Source organism: Ananas comosus, linkage group 21, assembly GCF_001540865.1.
Source record: "Ananas comosus cultivar F153 linkage group 21, ASM154086v1, whole genome shotgun sequence".
Classification (NCBI taxonomy): Eukaryota; Viridiplantae; Streptophyta; class Magnoliopsida; order Poales; family Bromeliaceae; genus Ananas; species Ananas comosus.
Window position 1 is genome coordinate 8929664 of NC_033641.1, and position 20454 is coordinate 8950117.

General features: G+C 36.6%; 3 protein-coding genes across 14 annotated transcripts; 1 reads left to right on the plus strand and 2 right to left on the minus strand.

Moving 5' to 3' along the window:
- LOC109726346 (protein BEARSKIN2-like) lies at window positions 1817-4748 on the plus strand. Its single transcript, XM_020255882.1, has 4 exons — window positions 1817-1994; window positions 2777-3054; window positions 4194-4355; window positions 4578-4748. Exons 1-4 carry the CDS (start codon window positions 1817-1819, stop codon window positions 4746-4748), a joined length of 789 nt encoding a protein of 262 aa, XP_020111471.1.
- On the minus strand, window positions 6141-11446 carry LOC109726249 (MADS-box transcription factor 21-like). 2 transcript variants are annotated; one of them, XM_020255759.1, is made up of 8 exons: window positions 11326-11446; window positions 10272-10473; window positions 8163-8241; window positions 7012-7076; window positions 6795-6894; window positions 6632-6673; window positions 6505-6546; window positions 6141-6402 (listed from the first exon to the last, which is right to left on the minus strand). In XM_020255759.1, exons 2-8 carry the CDS (start codon window positions 10451-10453, stop codon window positions 6211-6213), a joined length of 702 nt encoding a protein of 233 aa, XP_020111348.1. In that variant the 5' UTR covers window positions 10454-10473; window positions 11326-11446; the 3' UTR covers window positions 6141-6210. The 2 variants fall into 2 exon arrangements, with proteins under 2 accessions (XP_020111348.1, XP_020111347.1); XM_020255758.1 differs by having other exon boundaries at window positions 10272-10486.
- Window positions 15115-20240, minus strand: LOC109726752 (probable splicing factor 3A subunit 1). Of its 11 annotated transcripts, XR_002220599.1 has the most exons (8): window positions 20144-20240; window positions 17754-20046; window positions 17376-17641; window positions 17136-17207; window positions 16944-17002; window positions 16568-16863; window positions 16104-16153; window positions 15120-15988 (listed from the first exon to the last, which is right to left on the minus strand). XR_002220599.1 is itself a non-coding variant. In XM_020256538.1 (4 exons), exons 2-4 carry the CDS (start codon window positions 19956-19958, stop codon window positions 17195-17197), a joined length of 2484 nt encoding a protein of 827 aa, XP_020112127.1. In that variant the 5' UTR covers window positions 19959-20046; window positions 20144-20240; the 3' UTR covers window positions 16883-17194. The 11 variants fall into 11 exon arrangements, 1 of the variants encoding a protein (XP_020112127.1); XR_002220597.1 differs by having other exon boundaries at window positions 15115-16153; XR_002220596.1 differs by having other exon boundaries at window positions 15115-15988; window positions 16104-16863.

Below are 20454 nucleotides of genomic sequence, written 5' to 3' on the forward strand. Positions count from 1 at the left end.
TGAGGCTAATTAGTTTACTTAATCCTCTTAGATGTCATGCAATTAGAGCATATTGCTGGACCACTCAATTAATGTTATACTACAAATTGACTAGTAGTGATAGTGATCCAAAAATAAAGCTTAAAAAAAGAAAAGTAAAAAAAAAGGAGGTACTATTTACTAGTTTTAGTCCCATATATTAAATCTAAGTATAAAGAGCCTTAGAAAAGATAGTACATAGAGAGAGAGAGAGAGAGAGAGAGAGAGAGAGAGAAAGTGGAGTTAGAATTTTTTTTTTTTTAGAGAGAGAAAGGTAGTTTAGAAATAATTAACTTAGTTGGAAATATAAATCAATTAGAATTCAAAATTAGGACCTCGGATACCAACCCCAAATCCTTCGCCACTTGCACTAGGGACGGTCGATAGTTAATTAGAATGCCTTGAAGAGTATTAAACCTTTTTTTTTTCTCTTTACTACGTACGTTGTTGTTTTGATAGTGGGGCATCTGAATCGACAAAGTGAATTTCATTATTTTCTAAAACTATTTATTTAATAATGGAAGAAGTTCAAAATAAATAATTTTTGACGGTCTATATGATATGTTTTCTTGTTTAACAATAAGAAACAGTTTAAATTCAGTAAATTTTTTTATGATTTTTTTTTTTTTTTTTATCTAGATCATATTCAACAGCTCTTATGACGGGTTGAAAAATCTTAACCATTATTTTTGTTCATTTTATAATCATTCGGTTTTTAGATATTTTAAATTAATGCTCTAAGTCATATTTAATAGTGTTGATCGTCGATTCGGTGGCTCCATCCCTTAAGAGTATTCTAATCAAACTCTCTCTCTCTCTCTCTCTCTCGTTAATCAAAAAAATTACATATCAAATTATTCAAATTTATTAACAAACTAAAATATACAAAAAAAATTTATAAATATTCATTTTTGCACTTTACCATCATATTTTTTAAACGCTTCTATTACGCACCATCAAAATTTAAAATTGTAGAATTTAATCGTGCACCGTTATTATTACGTCACCATTCTATGCATACATTGCATAGTGCATCCGCCCATTTTAACTTAAAATGAAAATGATGAAAATTAAAAAGCTAATTCGTAAATAGTACTCGATTTCTTTCATATAATTAACTAACTTGCGAGAAAAATAAAATATTCTCACATATTTTTACTATTTTTAAGGATATAATCGAATATTTCAATAAATTATTCAATTGTATCACACTATTTTTTAATAGAATAGTAACAAGATGGTGCGACACTCCATTAAATGCTACAACTTTATATTTAAGGGGGCAAAAATAGAGATTTTGAAAAGGCAGAAATAACTAATAATTAATAGATAATTTTTAGGTTGCGTTTCGTATGTAAGTATTTGTTTGAATATTATGCGTCGAAAAATCATACGAGATAAAGTGTTACAGCAAAGACTTTCTCCAGCCGATTAAACAGAGCTCCGCGCTCTTAACTCTTCGCGCACTCCGAGACGAATCAATAAAGTGCCACATTTTCATCTACATGCATCACCAACGCTTTCAACGTATTGCTTCAAGATCAATCAAGCAATCCCATAATTATGTAAATTATTAATTCCTCGGGATCGTTTAAGGCTTAAATTATTCACAAAACTGAATTAAAATTAGGGTTAAGTCTCATGCCTTCGACTTGTTTTCTACGTTACCAGCTTTTTTATCCTAACCCAACGGCGTAGTACTCGGCATCAGCTTCTTCAACTATGTATGCACCTATAGTACGTATAAAAGTGCTTCTGCGAGAAGCCGAATCGCGGATGCCCACGAATAACCGCAGCAATGGCGGCTTCTGCTTCTTCGTCGGGCGCGAACGGAGTTCCGCCCGGGTTTCGGTTCCACCCCACGGATGAAGAGCTTCTGCTTTTCTACCTCAAGAAGAAGGTCTCTTTCGAGAAGTTCGATCTCGAGGTGATTCGAGAGGTCGATCTCAATAAGATCGAGCCGTGGGAATTACAAGGTAATTGATTTGCCTAGCTAGGTAGTGTAGAGTACTACTTAATAAAAAATTCTTTAATTATATTGAAAAGCAAAATAAACGAAAGATCGATTTTGAAAATTTAAATCATAACTGGATCGACCGAAAAATCGAAAATCCAAAACTAAAATTGAAAACCTAAAATCAAATAACTTATGCTTAATAACACTATTGAAGAGTAGCATTACTATTAAGCAAAATTCAAAATTTTGACAAATTAGTGAAATTAAAAAAAAGTATCATAATAAGTAACTCGATGTAGTGTCCATTATTTGTCGATTCGTTTTTTTTTTTTTTTTTTTTTTTTTTTTTATTTTTTTATTTTTATTTTACGACCGATTTAATGTTTGAATAATTAATTATCTTATATTAGTAATATTTTCTTTTTTTTAATCATACAAATATAAAAAATTAGGGACTTAATCCCTTATTGGATAATGTATAAGGGTCATAATTCCATCATTAAAATTGTTCTCTTCTAATTTTGACTTAACTCATTTCGTTTGGCTCTAAATTTACTCCTGCAAAAAATATTTTGACTTACATAATTAATGTTGATGTATATATATAATTAAGAGTAAAGCACAAGAGCGTTTATACTTGTAATTTTTTAATCGTCGGGTCGTCTCAATATCTGTACAGCATTATTAACAGTATGTTCCGTCAAATATTCTTTATTAATACTGTACGGATTTTGAGGTGATCTAACGGATAAAAGATGCACATTTATAATTAACATTGACGAAATGTATGTGGTGATCCAGAAAGGTGCCGGATCGGATCGACGCCGCAGAACGAGTGGTACTTCTTCAGCCACAAGGACAGGAAGTATCCGACAGGGTCGCGGACGAACCGCGCGACGAACGCCGGATTCTGGAAGGCCACGGGGCGCGACAAGTCCATCAGGACCAGCTACAGGAAGATCGGCATGCGGAAGACCCTCGTCTTCTACCGCGGCCGCGCCCCGCACGGCCAGAAGTCTGACTGGATCATGCACGAGTACCGCCTCGACGATGGCGACGACCCCCAGGCCGGCAACAGTGTGAGCTATTTCGAAATCCGTAGGCAGTGTTTGGTTGGAGAATTCTCGACATATAACCACTTTGAGATTTTGCAATGAATTCCATCTAATAATTAATATATGTTTGGTTGACTGGTGAGGATCCATAGAAGTTTACAGTTGTTTCGAACATATGTATATATATATATATATGCGCCAAAACCAAACACTGCTTAGACTCGTGACACTCCAATAATCTCACATCGGATAGTTATGATTAGATGTGAAGATATATAAGCTTGACTAAGCTAGACATAATAACTGAATTTAAGTATTTTGAACCGACGGTTTAGACCCAACAAATTATTATCACTAGCGGGTCGGATCGTTACAAGACTAAAGTAGTCTATTGTTCACAAAATGCTTTTGCGAATGTATATAAAAATGGTGGAGATAGGCAGGGCCTTCCGTACATATATAGGTGCATGCACCAAATGCTTTGTGATCCACTCTATTTACCCCAATATATATAAATAGGTGATTTTATTTATTCCGAGGGGCATGAAATAGTTGAATCATAATAATGATTACATACGTACATATAGTCTAGCTATAATACTATCAAAAGTATCAAACACTTAGGACTAGCAAATTTTTCGTCGCTAGATTTACTCATTTGATTATTTTTATTTTTTAAATCATACTATTTTACCAACTATATACCCATAAACCTAGGAGACTACTATTCATATACCATCAATAATATGCTCAGTGAATATGTATATATGTATATATATATATAAATTCGAGCTATATCAAACTGAGCACGAGCACGAGCAAACTGGGTCTAGCTCGATCATATTCAAGCTCATTAGTTAAAAGTTTTAGCTAAAAAATTCGGCTCGCACGAATTGAATATATATATATGAGCTGACTCGCGAACAGTGAGCTGAATTAATTGCGGGCCGTACCAACAAGTATTGTTGCCTTGTTTAACAAGACCAGCTAATTATTTCAGTGGAGATTCTGGTCGCATCTACTAAACCAGCAGACTTGCATGATTGCATAACTAACTATAATTCTATCTCTACTTGCTGCATGCTCTTTATCGTCCTCTGTTTGTGAATTTATGTAATTATGTTTATGTTTATGTAATTATGTTTATATATACTGCAATGCAGGAGGATGGGTGGGTGGTGTGCCGGGTGTTCAAGAAGAAGTGCTTCTTCAAGTCCGGAGCCGCTGTGGAAGGAAGCACGAGCCAGTCCTCCACCACGGAAGCAGCCGCCCATTTACTACTACCGCCTCCCACAACCACCGCCGCCGCCGCCGCCTTCCACGCGGCCCAACAAATCCACTACTCCTCCTACCTCCACCACCCTCACCACCACCACTCCTTCTTCTACTCCCACCACCTCCCCCCTCAACCCCCTCCTCCTCCTCCACCGCCGCCGCCTCCTCCTCCTCCTCCTCCTCCTCCTCCACCGCTGCACCACCACGACCTCTTTGCCATTCCCCCCCACCACCGCGCCCCGGCTCCCGCCTTCGAATTCTCTGCGTCGGAGATGGCGGAGGAGGAGGGCGACAGCGGTGGCGGCAGAGATCAGGAGGGGCGGGGCGCCACCCAGGGCCCCACCGAGTGGGCGGTGGCGCTCGACGGATTCAACGCCACTGCTGCCGCGACGGTGCAGCGCGGCGGGCACGAGATGGACTTGTGGGGATCATACGGGAAGTAATATATATCGAGAGAGAGTATAGCTATCATGCTATCGGAAATATAGAAGATTTGGTGCTTCCGACTTTTTGACTCTGAGATCAGCCTCTTCAATCATTCATAACCTTTGGATTAATATTATTACCCTGTGGGGACCATTCAATTCTACGGATACTACTCAACCTTAGAGGGGACCGCAATCATCACAACCGTACAATTCTTAATCCAATGATTAAAATATCGGAAGCATCAAATCCTTTATACTTCCAATGGTATGGTAGCTCTACACTATATATATATATATATATATATATATATATAGTAAAGCCTAGTTTGGAATTACGATGTTTAAAAGCAATTATTTTGGTATATACTTTGAAGACATTTTGCTCTTCAAATTTTAATTTTATTAATTTCTGGCTCGTAACTTTCCAAAAATTAATGGTATCAAGTCCCACAATCCAATCTTAGTTAACTGTGCAAAAGTAACGTGGCTTTTCAATTATTGGCATATCATTGATCACAGTACTGCTGCATCACTTTTACTTTAACAATTTGTCAATCAATATTTAGCCAGCTAAATGGGGTTATAAAACTTGAGTGCAGCAATTCTAAAAAATTTGAGCCAGATATTACAATAAATTAAAGTTTGAGAGCCGAAGTGTCACTTGGCCCATAAATTTGAGAACCAAACTTGCAATTTACCCTACTTTGAAAAAAATCAAAAAATTCAAAAGCATTTTTAATCTTTTTTATTATTGAAATACTACAAAATTGTCCTAGTTATATAATTCCCTAGTGGCAGTTCCAAAGGGGTTGAAAGTATTTTTGGATTATTTTTTGAGCCTTTCAAAGTATAAAAAAAAGGTGATTATTTTTGAGAGCGTAATTCCAAATTAGGCCTAATTAGTTGTTGTAAAGCTGTTTTATGTATTCATTTGAGTGTATTATACTTATACAGCTTATTGTTTGCATGGGAAAATTATATGCCAGTTCCTGCAAATTAACATCAGTTCAATTATATATATATATAATCAATCAAAATTTTAAAATTTTAAAATAAATTATACAAGTTTGTCAAAAAATTTGTGTAATTTATTTTAAATTTTTAAAAGTTTGGATGGTGATATGCAATTGAGCGAATGTTTGAAGCTCATTATTGGCATAATTTTTTCGCTATTATTTGTTGTATTAACCAAAAGGACAGGATTTGTTTTGTTTTATTTCATTTATGCCATTTTGGTTTGTTTCAACTTAAAAGCAATAATCCCTTACAAAACTCATAATTATCACCTTGCAAAGCACTACATTAATTAAGATACTAATCAAAACTAACACATTAGTCCAAGTTGTTTAAAAAGGAAAAAAAAAAAAAAAAAAAACCAACATACGAAGTTCACATGCATATAATTCGAATCACCAAACTTAATTACGTAGATTTATGATAATCAACCAGAGTTCTTTCATACTTGAAGGAGCACTTTTCATGCAGTTGAATCAGGCTTAGACTCGCACCTGAGTTGCAGCGCAGTTCGGTCGCGACGTTCCAAAACGTTCGGTGCGGTCTCTAAAATGCCGACGCGGTAAAAAGCGTTCAAATCGACCGGTGCGAGCGCGTCGAACTCGTTCGCAGGTTGCTGCATACCTGATTCTTGTGCTCTCTGATTTTCCACAACCTGAAAAAAGCGAAGAAATTCGCGCAAAAATTACCCAACAACACAGATTTTTTTCGCTCTTTATTCGAGTTAGTTAAAGATGTGATAAAACTGTTAGTTAACCTTAGCTCTGAGATGCATGTTGTCATGTTGAAGCTCCAATTCCTGCAGTAATCGAATCGAAATGAAACAGAAACTAAACAAACAAAAAAAGAAGTGAACTGATTAACGAATACATAGCTTAACTTACCCTTTTCTGCATGTGTTCGATTTCTGCGAACAGCAACTCATGCTGATAAATGGAAACTGAAGATCAACATAACTTAAAAGCAAATAATCGCATAAAACCAACTATGCTGCAACATTCGTCGCAAATCAAATCTGTGCATGCATGCTACATGTTTTGGTTATACCTTCTTAGATCTGATCCTTGTGATGCCTCTTTCGAGGCGGTTCTCGAGTTGCTTGAGCTCCTTCACAGTCAAAGAACTCAAAGAATCACCCATTAAGTGCCTGATGAAGGGGAAAAGAAAATGTATTATATACTTTTCCGCTTATCGGATAAGTTAATTATATAACTTAGTAATTCTAGTCCATATTTTCTGCTACAATGTGCGAGGATCGCGTTACCGGTTCGCATTCTGCAGTATTTGAATCTGATGACGCAGTTTCGCAGCTTCTTGCAGGTAGTATTGCTGCAGTCAGAAAAGAAGGCTCATGATTAATTTCAATGAACTGTAACAATTTTTTTTCTTTTTTGAGAAATAGGTAGTGAGCTCATTCATTAGGCAAAATGAACTAAGCATAAAACATGGAAGCAGCTGGAGCTTCTGAAGAAAAGAGAAACAAGGGAAATGAGAAAAGTAAAGCGAAAAAAATTGTTGATGGAAGAACTGTTGATCGATCATTGAGACTCTTTCCAAGTGGCCATCAGAAGTTTGACGCGCTCAACCGACCGGATGGAATTGGGGAGTTTCGCCCGAAAGATAGTGTTATTCTTTCAGTCCAGACGACCCACCAGATTGCCGACAGAAGGGTTAGACCTTTTATTCTCTTCACAGCATTATATAGGTTTGTTATTCTTAACCAGAGTACATGCACATCGTCCGATGCCTCAGTGAGAACCTCCGAGTAATCCGCACATAAGAAAAGGTATCGAACAGATATGCAATTGCACAAAAAATGATCACAGTTTTCAACGTTGAAAGTCAAAATTTCTATCAAGAGTTAGTTATTTGGGGGATAGAAAAAAGAAGATAATTACTAACTAAATTAGTTTAAGTGAACTTTAGTGTACACTAACCAAGCATGGAAATGTTTAGATGAATAATTAGTGAATAATGGCATTATATATACATGTCTATAATTTATTCCCTATTTAATGTAATTGAGATTTTTTTTTTGTAAAAAAAAAAGGAGATAAATAATTTTGTTTTTGAAAATTCAGGATTATATTAATTCATATCAAACTCTTAACTTTTCGGATCATTGAACTTGATAAAAATTGTCGAAAATACAATAAACAAATGAAGTGATTTCTATTGTAGCAAATCCATAATATCAAATTGCTTTGAACCAGCTGAACAAAAACTTTTTTAAGTTTATAAAAGTCACCATTTTATTTTGGAGTTTTAAGCTATATATATTATTATATTAAAATACTATTAATAATATTTCAGTTCATATATATATATATATATATATATATATATATATATATATATATATATATATATATATANTATATATATAGGAAATAAAATGGGATAAAGTTTGCTTACTTGAGAATTGACTTCTATAACTGGACCTGAGTTGGATTTATCAGAAGCCTTCTTGTACCTCTCAATGATTGATTTTGTGCTATGACCAAAAATAAAAAAAAAATAAAAAAAATCAAGAGTGAAATGTAAGAAAATATTCTTACCAAAAGATATATAGTTGAATTTGAAACTTGAGTCACAAAATGAAAGTATAAAATTGAGCAAACAGCAATAAACAATACTAGCTTAGTGACTCGGCACAGCACGACCTATGACGACCCGGCATAAATGTTATTATTATTATTATTATTATTATTCCTCAAATATGTTTTCTCCAAATAGTTCTTTTTCCTTTCATCTAATAGAAATATCTAAAATTAATATTTTACAAAACTAATATTGAAAAAGGACCTAAAATAAGGTAGCTTTTATAAAAAATAAAATACCTAAAATTTATTTACAAAGCAAATAATAATGTATATATACATTGCAAAACTAATAATGAAGAGGATCAAAATAAGATTCAAAGTTAAAAAAAAAAAAAAAATCAGGTCAACATGTGGCGCAGCTCGCTAGTGTTAAATACATTTCTGCGTCCATTTCCTATCAAATAAATTTTTAGGCAACATAGTATCAGAGCCGGTCGTAGATCCCTTTGTTTGTAAGGTCTATGACTCTCTCTCTCTCTCTGTATATATAACACTATTAATTCAATGGTTATAATAAATGATCAATGGGGTTGATCTAAGGGCAAAAAAATCGGAAGCACAACCACTTTGTACTTCTGATAACATAGTAATTCTACTCAGTGTAGAGCTATTATGCTATCGGAAACATAAACTAGTTGGTACTTTCGATTTTTTAGCCTTTGGATAAAAAATTATACGGTTGGGATGATAGCGGTCCCCTTAGGGTTGAGTGGTTCCCCTAGAGTTGAGAGTTAAGTTACAAACCCTAGCTAGCACAAGAGAAGAAACCCCAGGAGGAGGGAACTCCAGTTTCCTTCTTGGTGCAATAAGAAGAGGGGATATATAGATAGCCTAATAAGAAAATCTTTCCCCTTTGCCCTTTTACTTGCAAAAGTGGGTTTTGGAGCTTTAAACACTGGAGAAAGATTTATATACTATATGATGGAAGATTGGAAAAAGAAGATTGCATTGGAACAATTAGTTGCAAGAAAGTTTCAAAGAGCAAGTTAATTAATTAGAATCAGAAAAATCTGAAAGTTTTTGTCAGAAGAACTTCTATACATATATATATAAAAGAAGCATGCATAAAGGGTGAAATAAAGAAGCATGCATAAAGGGTGAAATAAAGAAGCATGCATAAAGGGTGAAATCTTACTTTAGGATTGCTTATTCCTCTTGTTATTTATGTGGTATAATAAATTTCAGTAAAAACAGCAAAAAAAAAGAAAAGAAATGTGAACAAACTATGCACTAAAAAGAAGAGAGAGAGAGAGAGATTGTAGAATACCCAACAAACAAGAGAAATGTGAACAATATATGCACTAAAAAGATGAGAGAGAGAGAGAGAGAGAGAGAGAGAGAGAGAGAGATTGTAGAATACCCAACAAAAAAGAGAAATGTGAACAAAATGTGCACTAAAAAGAAGAGAGAAAGAGGGAGAGATTGTAGAATACCCAAGTTTAATATTTACATGTTTATAGTTGTTCAAAGTGAAAGAGATATAGCATTAATGTAGGCCTCTCCTACTCCTTACATGAAGTTATATGTATAATTTAATTCATCACAAGATGTATGAAAATCTCAAGCTAATTACAAGAACCCTAAACAGCTAGGTGACATATACATAGTGTACCAGAAGATCATTGTTGATTAATTTTAAAGTTCCAAACATATATAACTTTCCAAAAAATAAAAATAAACATTAAAAATAATAAAAATAATAAAATATCAAAGAGTTGATACTCTTGTTCCATTACCAGCAACATATTCCCCACAGATCTAATCACTATTTTTAAACTACTATCACATTCTTGCAACACAAGAGCTTAAATTTAGTAATGCAATGAAACATAATAAACATATATGGCCTATATATAAGTAAGCAACTTTAGATCATGAAATTAATAATGTATCTCTCTTCAAAATTCACATAGAACTAAACCTGTTGTTCGAATACTCGTAGAGGCGGCCGCGGCTTGAGAAGACGATGAGCGCGACCTCGGCATCGCAGAGAACGGAGAGCTCGTACGCTTTCTTCAGCAGCCCGTTCCGCCGCTTGCAGAAAGTCACTTGGCGGTTCGTCGTGTTCTCGATCCTCTTGATCTCAATCTTGCCCCTCCCCATGATCTCACTCCTCTATTTCTCTATATATTTTCCCTATCAAGCACATAATTTATTATTATGCAAAACAATATATATATATATATATATATATATATATATATATATCAAAATTATGAGAGTTAATTAATATGAAATTGCTATAAAGAGTAGCATCAAATGAAGAGAATGGAAGAGTTGTAGCTAGCCTATTGCAAAGCTTTAAAAAATAAAAGAAAAAAGAATCAATATGGTGCATCAATAGTTATTATTCAGTTAGCAACTTTCTTTAATTTAATTCCAAAAATATTAATTATTTGATGACAATTTGTCATTATTTTTGCAATTTTACTTAGTAACTTATGATTCTATCAGTGAAGATGCAAAAACCACATATATATAGATGGAGAACTCTTACAAGATTAGGTTTTTAAAACATTACATATTGTGTGCTTTAATTTATATAAGAGAATGATAAGGAAAACAAAAGCAAATTATGTGTTAGGGTTCAGAAAACAATTCATGCATATGTAGGTGAAAATTAATTCCAACACACATATATATAATACTCTAACATATATATATATATATATATATTGACTAGAAAAATCAGAAGAACAAATTTTCCCTAAACTAGGTTGGAAATTAACCAATTACTATTTCTATTCAAGGGGAAAAAATAAAGAAGAAGAAGATGTGTTCAACTAGGGTCAAGAATTTTTTTCAAAGTAGAAATATTAAGAAAAGATGCAAAAATAAACCCACTAACTAACAACACATATATAATCACTCCAAAACCACTAAGAATGACCACAAAAAGCTCACTTAATAAGGAAATTAAGAAGGGGCCAAAAAAAAAGGAAAAAAAAAACCATAGAAAAGATCCCAATAAGCACCTCCAAATTAATTATCTTAGTGTTTAATTTCTTCAATTTTTGTTGCTGAGATAACACAAAACACATGCATGAGAGAGAGAGAGAGAGAGAGAGAGAGAGAGAGAGAGAGAGAGAGAGAGAGGGAGAGGGGAAAGAGTTGGACAAGATGTGGTGTTCTATGTCTTCTTTATGTATTAAATAGCTAGTCTCCAATATTTTTTTTTTCTTATTGTTACCAATCTTGAGGTAATAACATCTCTTGTACTGTATTTAATTAGTATTTAATAGTTTATTGAAAGGCTTCAATTAAACTTTAACTCGGCAGATATGATCTACAATATATAGGATAAGTAAATATGAAAATTCATGCAAATATATTTACAATATATACAATATATTTCGATTTTCAAGCTTCTTGAATGCATTAGAGAGTGTCTAATAAATTTTATTTTATTTTCAAGACATGTTTAATTGAAGCCTTTCATCAATTAGGTTGGCCATAAAACGATCATCAGGAACAAAATCATATCCGCATTCATATTTTTCTTCGGACGTGAATATATGTCGAATGCTAAATTTTCGTTATCACGTGATTCGTTTAAAAGAGATTCGTATTCGATTTGTATTCAAATATTATTCTGATAATAATATATATTAAAATGCATATGTAATATGAATCGAAATTAATGCTATATATATATATAATAAGATACAAAATTACAATAAAGGTTCACATTCGTATTTAAATTTTATACTATCTTATTTTTTATTCAATTTTAATATTTTAACAAATACAAATATATTTTTTAATATAAAATTCATAATAAAATAAATAAGAAATAAGATAGAAAATTACTTTATCCCCTCTAATAATATCTATTAATAACATCCCCTTATCTCCTAAAAGTGAAAACGGTCGAATTTTTTTAAAAATTGTTTTCGTATCTCTTTTTTTATTTTTTTAATACGCATTCAAATATAAATAAATATATATATTAAATACTAGATTTTCGACATCTATATTCACACTATGTCGGATTTGGTGATCGGATTCAATTGAGGTTTACCCTAACCACTTTCCGTACGAGGGATGGACCGAAATGGGTAGACCACGGACTCTGGGTTCGGAGCTCCGAATCCGTTAAAACGGGTAGCTCTGCGTTGGAAAGGGTCGCAGTGATTGGACGGCTGAGATTTCCCATGTCACATCAGTGATCCCAAGAGTGATTTCCCTGTTGGGTTTTTTTTTTTTTTTTTATATTAACTATCTATTTTCAAAATTTATATCCAGAGAATTCAATCCAATGCTACACGAATATAATTTTTGAATATATATATATATAAAATAAAAATTTAATAGGTTTGAATTTTGGTATGAATTTTATCTGTATCCGACCATATCTGAATCCATACCTAACTCAAACCCGAATTGAATTGATTTTATAATATATATAGAGAGAGAGAGAGAGCTACGCTATTATACTATCGGTCGTACGGAGGCTTCCGTACTACCGATTTATTTTCAATAATGCGGCTTCCAAATCAATGATCGGCTGCGTTAGACTTGATCTAAACTATTGAAAATATTTGAAAACTAAATTTTATAATTTTTCGACATTATTTGGCTAGTCATTAAAAAGTCTCAAAATTGACAATTTTAATGGTCGATGTGATGCGTTTGTGAATTTAATGGTATAAAACAATCCGAATTTGATGAAATGTTTATATAATTTTTTTTTTCACTATTTAGAGTAAAATCAGTACCTCTGATCTTAAATTTAAGTCTTTTATCACCATTATTTATGAGATTTTTATTTTTAGTCCTTCAGTTTTAGAATATTTGATAAGTGAATGATGTCGAAAGATTATGAAATTTAGTTTTCAGATAATTTTAATAGTATAAATCAAGTCTAATAGAGCCGATCGTCGATTTGAAATTATAGATCAAGTCTAACGGAGCCGATCGTCGATTTGGAAACTACATCATTGAAAACAATTTGATAATACGAAGACCATCGTACTACGGATAGTACAGCAGAGACTCTCTCTCTCAATCTCTCTCTCTCTCTCTCTCTCTATATATATATATATATTTAAGAATATAATATTATATTTGAATTTAAATTTTAATATAATATGTTTTAAAATATGGTAAAGAGAAATAATTGCTTCAGATTTGGGTTTGGGTTCGAGTTCGGATGCAGGTTCAAGTTCGGATGCAGGTTCGCATCGTGTTTGGGTTTCGGGTTTGGTTGTCGGGTTCCGGGTTCAGATTTGGGTTTTCGGGAAAAGCACGTGAAAATGTTTTTTTTTTTAAAAGATTCTTACCTTTTAACTTAATTTCTGGAACGTATTCTGATGCTGATCTTGATTCCAACCAAAAAAAGACTCATAAGTAGGGATGCAAATAGGGCCCTTAATTCCAAGGGCAAAAAGATTCATAAATAGGGATGCCAATAGGGCACATCATGAGTCTTCTGTTCTTATTTCTTACTAGTAGGTCGACATGAATTCGAGATAGATTAATTTTTTTTATGGAAAAACTTCAAAAACCGCCCGTGATTTCGCACTGTTTTATTTTAGTACCCTGTGGTTTAAAATATACCAAGTTAGTATCCTGTGGCTTCGCACTTTCTCACTTTAGTACCCTGTTGTTTAAAGTGTATCAAGTTAGTACCCTGTGCTTTTATTTTTGTATCAAGTTAGTACCCTGTGGTTTTATTTTTCTCTTAATAAAATATTAAACCACAGGGTACTAAAGTGAGAAAATGCAAAACCACAGGATACTTACTTGATACACTTTAAACTACAAGATACTAAAGTGAGAAAATGCGAAACCATAGGGTACAAACTTGATACACTTTAAACCGCATGATACTAAAGTGAGAAAGAGTGAAACCATAAGGAGGGTATTTGAAGTTTTTTTTTTATTATTATTTTCAGTTCCCACTTACCGCTCCATTCGGACAGATTGAGACGGAAGCTCCGCCAACCCGAATCCATTTACATCCCTAAACCCTTAATTTCATAGCTGAGCATATATTCTCCTCCATTTTTCTTTTTTCTTTTTTCTATTTGTAACCGATTACTTAAATTCCCCCACTCCCTCACCCATCATACATAGGACTATCATAAATAATTAATTCTCTTTCATACATATCTTTGCATTGCTTTTCTCTCACTACATATTTTGTGTAGAGTGACACTCCATTTATTTACTATAAAAGGGTACTCCACATTGAATACAAACTTATATGTTTGGTTAAACTTTATGCAAGAGAAATACACATATCCCAATCCTTGTAAGGTGGTAAGTCCCCACTCATTTAATGCTTATTCTTCTTTGGTGTTACTCATCTCCCTTGGTTATTTAATGTAGAAGAGGAACATTCCCTCCATGTGAAACTTACTATGATGGTGTGTCATAGAAAAAGTAGTAAAAAGTTCCTCTACATTGAGTCAAAAAAATGATAACAATTTTCCATATTCCTTTATACTTCATAGCTATAAGGTATAAATGTTAGTAGAGGAGGAGATAGAGAAAGATCACTAACCATGGAAGGTGTTCATTCATTCACTTGGCCACTCACAATCTTGTGAACACAAGAATAAAAGTTAAGAGGGTCTGTGTTGCTCCCACATTGCTAGGAATTTAATGATACCAATAGTGTTTTTTTTTCTTTTTCCCCTTCTCTCCCTCATGTGGAGGAAAGAAAGAAAGAAAGAAAAAGAAATTCTTAAAAAGGATGCTAATCCACACCATAATACTTTTCGACATTGTTGCAGGTTACTGACATATAATTAAGAGTGTAATATGCAAAAAATCTCATTTGTTTCCACACTTGCATATTCAGATTACTCTTTATGAAGTAATCTAATGTCAGATTTTCTTACACATATATTTTAGTGTGTGATAATTGAAACAAGCGAAAACAAGCCCTAAAAGCTAATCAGAAAGCAGTCTCTCTTTAATGCACGACGAGTAAACAAAAACCTAACAATGTCGATCGGTTGCGATTCGAAGTGAATTAAGAAAATGCTCATGAAAACACCTTGCCCCACTAACGCACCTGCAGGTAAGTGTGCACTACAAAAAGTGTTCTCATTACTTAGATTAGTTTAAGAGACAGCAAAGCAGAATGAGAATAGAACATGCACAGGCACAGGAGAGTAGAATAACAAGTCTAGTTCACTTTACCTAAGTTCCTCGTCAGAAATCTGCAATAGTTAATGGAAAGGCTCCCAAGATTCTCCGAGCCAAGTTATTCGTTGTGAACCCACATTTTCCTCATGAAACCATTGTCATAAGATTGTAAAGGGAAAATGAGGGAGGAGAAAGTTAGCTTGCGCAAAGAAAGTAACAAGCAGGTAAACTATAACATTACTTTACTCCATGACATTAGTTTATGACTATAGAAGAACATACTGAAAGGAAGGAGCCGAGAATGAAAGCCAAGAGAAAAAGTTAGATGCTTTTATTTTTATCCCAATTCGGCTCTATCACTGTAGAACAGCAGAACTGAGGAACAAAATTGCTCACATAATATAACAAGTAAAAGATGGATAAAAAGCTCGCTCGGAAAGAAGTTCACTTAACATATGTTGTAGATTAATTGTGTGCTTTGAACAAGACATTACATACAAGAACTGGAGGTCACTTGAAAATTATATTGCAAGAGAACTCCTACAATTCAAAGAGTGAGATGATCATAAGGACCAGAATCATAATTTAGACAGTGGCTAGTGTTTGAAATTCTCACTGAATCAAAAGCAATTTTGGCTGTGACAAATATCCAGACCTCATCAAAAACTGCTTGAATCCTCTGGGTTCACCTTACCCTTGCTGTTTCTGGCAAAAAGATAATACATTTCATGTTTCTTGATAGATTAAGTTACCCTTATCATCAAGGATAAACTAAACTACCAAAAATATAACTCGTTCTTTCAGATGATAGAATTTTAAAGAAGCTGTTTTAAGAACAAGAACTTGGGAACCAGAATATGTAAACAGCATAGTTGTCCTACAAGCTCAATATAGCATATGATTGCTATAGCACAAATGATCAAACAAATACAACAATACAAAAGGAACAGAGCAGTGAAAAATATATTCTATTCTCCCACCAGTTAACAACCCTTCGTCTGCACGGTTAAAGGCAGCAGAGGGAAACATACATCAACCAAAAAGTAAATCAAAGAATAAAAAAAGGAGCTAAGTTAATAGCAAGAGTAAGGAAAACACAATGGCGAAAGAATTTAGTACCTGCCACCTGAGGAACATAGAAGAAGAAAGATGTAGTACTCTAATTAGCGCACTTATGCTGGCATTGAACTATCATAATGCAGTTACTGGGGACAGGAACTCAACCACAAAATAGATGTTAAGCAACAAGAGTGATACGTTTTACACATGCAGAAAAACTAAAATGCTACTTGGTAAGCATAACAAAATGTTAAGAACATTATCACCAGTATGCTTGGACAAAAAGGAAATGTTTCTTTCAATCCAACATGGTAAAATCAAGTCGGAGCTCTCTGTTAGTGACAATGGTGAACAAGCTGCCAAAAGAATTCAATATATAAGAAGCATCACCAAGCTTCCAATAAAACGAAATTGACCAACAAATATTCTAACAGACCTTTATAATCATCCCTCATCAGAAAGTAAAACCTGTTAATATGCACCAGATGCGAAAGTCTACAGGAATTAGAAAAGAATGACATGAGAATTATATGCCCGAACCGAATTCTCAATAGTAGCAATATGGTACGAATTTCAACAAAAAGAGACAACTAAAATAGACGGCAACACAACAAGACCAAGTTTTCACCAGCTTGCTTCTTTGAGGAACATACGCACCCACCATTGACACTTCCAAGATGATCACATCTAGATAGGATATCTGCATTTAGACGATCTTATCAGTTATTCATACAGGCAGTCTCAAATATTATGAATTACAAGCGCAGAAATACAGTCGATAACCAAAAACTACATTTAAGAGCTCCACAGTAGCTGATAAAGTTCTCTGGTGACTAGTAACCTTTTGGCAATAAAAAGAAAATCTCATTTCTTTCTTCCACCACGTTCCCTCAAAGCTAGGGTAACTGTATCTCCAGGCCCGATGTTGTAGTATGCAAGAGTAAGGTTGTCCTTGAGAAAACCCGCCCGGGCACTCAGCTTTTGCTTATTAGAAGGAAGCTGAACCTCGCCGGCAATCTTCTCTTTGAGACTACCAATTGTCTCAGACAAAGACTGCACAGTGATCTCCAAAGTTTGGCCTTTTAAGTTCCCTTCATCAACATTAGGAACGGACACAGAAATGCGAATGGATCCCTACATGACAACAAAGTGGAACAAATTAGGTATAGAATACATCAAAAAACCTTACAATGTAATCGAGAATGTGTTTGAATGGACATAAATAAATTAAAAAAAGAATTATTACCGGGTGCTGAGCAATGAATTGATCCTCAGGGATGAGAGAAACCTCATCAATTCTCTGCCTCTTCGGTTCTGGCTCATCAGGCAACGGAGGAGGAGCTTCCTCAGGAGGTGGAGGCGGAGGCATGCCAAGTGGCAGGGGTGGCGGTGGGGCAATCTGCATGTTCGGTGGCGGCATAGGCATGGGAACATAAGGAGGGCGCTGAACCATCAAAGGAGTGAACTGCGACCCAGGAGGTGGTGGAACAGGAATATTGGGAGGATTCATCGAGATCATTGTTGGAATAGGTGGACGGCTCATCCCGATGGACTGCTGATTTGGCGTTACGTTCATTGGAGGTGGAGGGGGTGGCCTCATAGTTGGCATCATGGGGCCAACTCCCATTCTGAGGGGCGGAACCGCGACACCGCCACTAGTCGGAGGAGTAGAATACGGAACAGAATTGGGCAAATAACGCGGGAGATTCAAAGCCAAACCAGGTGGCGGAGGAAGGGGCCGGATACCTGGAAAACCAGGTCTTGGAGGAGGAGCAGGCCCTGGAAGAATCATCCCATCACTACTAGCAGCATCATTCTGCTCCTCACTGGAAATACTCTGCGACAAGGCCTGAGTGGCAGTGCGGCCGATGCTTCCTGAATGCCCGTCCCATATGACCTGCTTAGGCTGCTCGTCCTTCTTCTTTTCGATCTCCGCCTTGACAGCGTTCGACACCTCCTCCTCCGTGGTGCCGAAAATATCAGGGCGAGTTCTGGCAAGCCCCACGATGTTCCTAGATATCTCGTCGTCGGCCGCGAGTGTGGTTTCTCTAATTTTGGCCATCATCCTTTCCTTCTGCTCCTTATATTTCGGGTCTATGAGCGAAATTCGCATATGCTCCGCCATCTCATTGATCGGAATTAGCTCACCCGTGATTGGCGAAATGACAAACTTGGTTGGGTCCCTTTCGGCAGGCAGCCGCTCCTCAGGCCTCTTCCAATTCTTCACTATCCTCATAGGCGGCTCCTCATCCGCAGGTGGTTTCATTTCATTCTTCTTGTCGCCCCCACCGTTCTCGTCAAGCCTCGCCGCCCTCATTCCTTCTTCAACAAGGTGGACCTCTTCTTCGTCCATCTCCATCTCCACCTCCTTGCCCGGCTCCGCCACCTCCATAGCGGCCGCCTCTTCATCCTCCAAAGAAGACATCTTGCTCCTCCTTATGACTTCTTCTAAGGTCATGGGCTTGGGGAGCTCTTCATCCTCATCATCGGCAAATTCAATCATCTCGACAACAATGAAATCGTGCCAATCGATCATAGCCATCTGCACCCTCTCCTGCTCGATCTCGTCCTCCGCCTTCTGTCGCGCCTGCTCCTGCGACCGCTCCCACTCCAGGCGGTGCAAGCACCGCTCGAGCACCGTCGTCATGTCCGCGATGCTCTTCCTCAGCCTGTCCGTTATCTTATCCGGCTTGTCCTTGTCCGGCATCAGCACCCGCGAATAGGTGTCCGTGAGCGTCGTGAAGAACGTGAACATGCTGTGGGTCGGTTTCAGGAAGTGGAACTGCGGGTTGGTCAGCTCCCGGCTGGCCAGGCTCTGCAAGAAGCTCTTCCCATTCCTAGCAACAAACTGCGCGGTCAGCTTGATGATATCCAACTCCTCGCCCGTAATCCCTTCAGGCAGGCGGACAGTGTACAGCTCAGCCTCAGGAGGTTCCAGAGCCTTCTGCAGGGGGATTCTGAACTGCGCGGCAGGGTCCGTCTTAGAACCCTCATCAGCAGCCGCCGGGGCCGCGGCAGGGGCGGCGGTCGAGTCCGAGGGGGCGGGGGCAGAATCCAATTGCTGGGAAGAGTCGCCAGACGGCTGAGACTGGAACTGGTTCCGGAATTCGGTAACCCTATGCTGGTAATAAGCATGATACGGATCCGACGCAATAAGAAAGTTAAACTTGGCATTCCCGGCATTGTTCGCAAGGATCCTTTTTTCGAATTCGGGGCCATTCCGGGCGACAAAACCTGCGGTCTTTTCGATGATAACCCTAATATCTGGCGGGGGGTGGATGATCCCGATTGTTCGGGTGTGCGTCGCGACGGGGGCCGGGGGCTGGGAAGGCTCATCCTTTTGCTGATTGGATTGGTCGGTTTGGGGATCATTGGGGAGCTGAGCGGGAGGGGTCGGGCCGAGGTCTCCGTCGGCCGGGGGGGCCGGGAGGGGCAAAATGGGGCCTAACATTCTCTAAATTGCCAATCTCTCGATCCAAAGTTCGCAAATTTCCAATCAGAAAGAAACGAGCACGAAGAACACCTAGGGTTTTCGAATCCTAGCGAGGAAACAGTAGAAAGCCGAGATTGAATTTCGGAATTGTGGGGAGATTAGGATTCTGATAACCGGAAAGAGTGGGAGAGATCGGGGATTACCTCGTCGCTCGCGATCGAAGGAGAGATCTTGGGATCGCACGGGGCTCCGGAGAAAACCCTAACCCTAGGGGCGAATGAGGAGGACGATGGCGGTGCAAGTTATATGGAGTAGCAGAGCCGGGTTAAAATTGGGCTCGGTCGACTCGGACCGGGACGAACCGAACCGGGCCTTTAATTTTCTGGGCTTGTGGACCGGGCTGTCGCTAGAACTTTCTAAAGCATAGCCATGGGAAGCAAAAAATAAAAATAAAAATAAAAAAGGTAAAAGTGGATGGAAAACCCCTCACTATAGACTATTTCTAAAAGGGCTC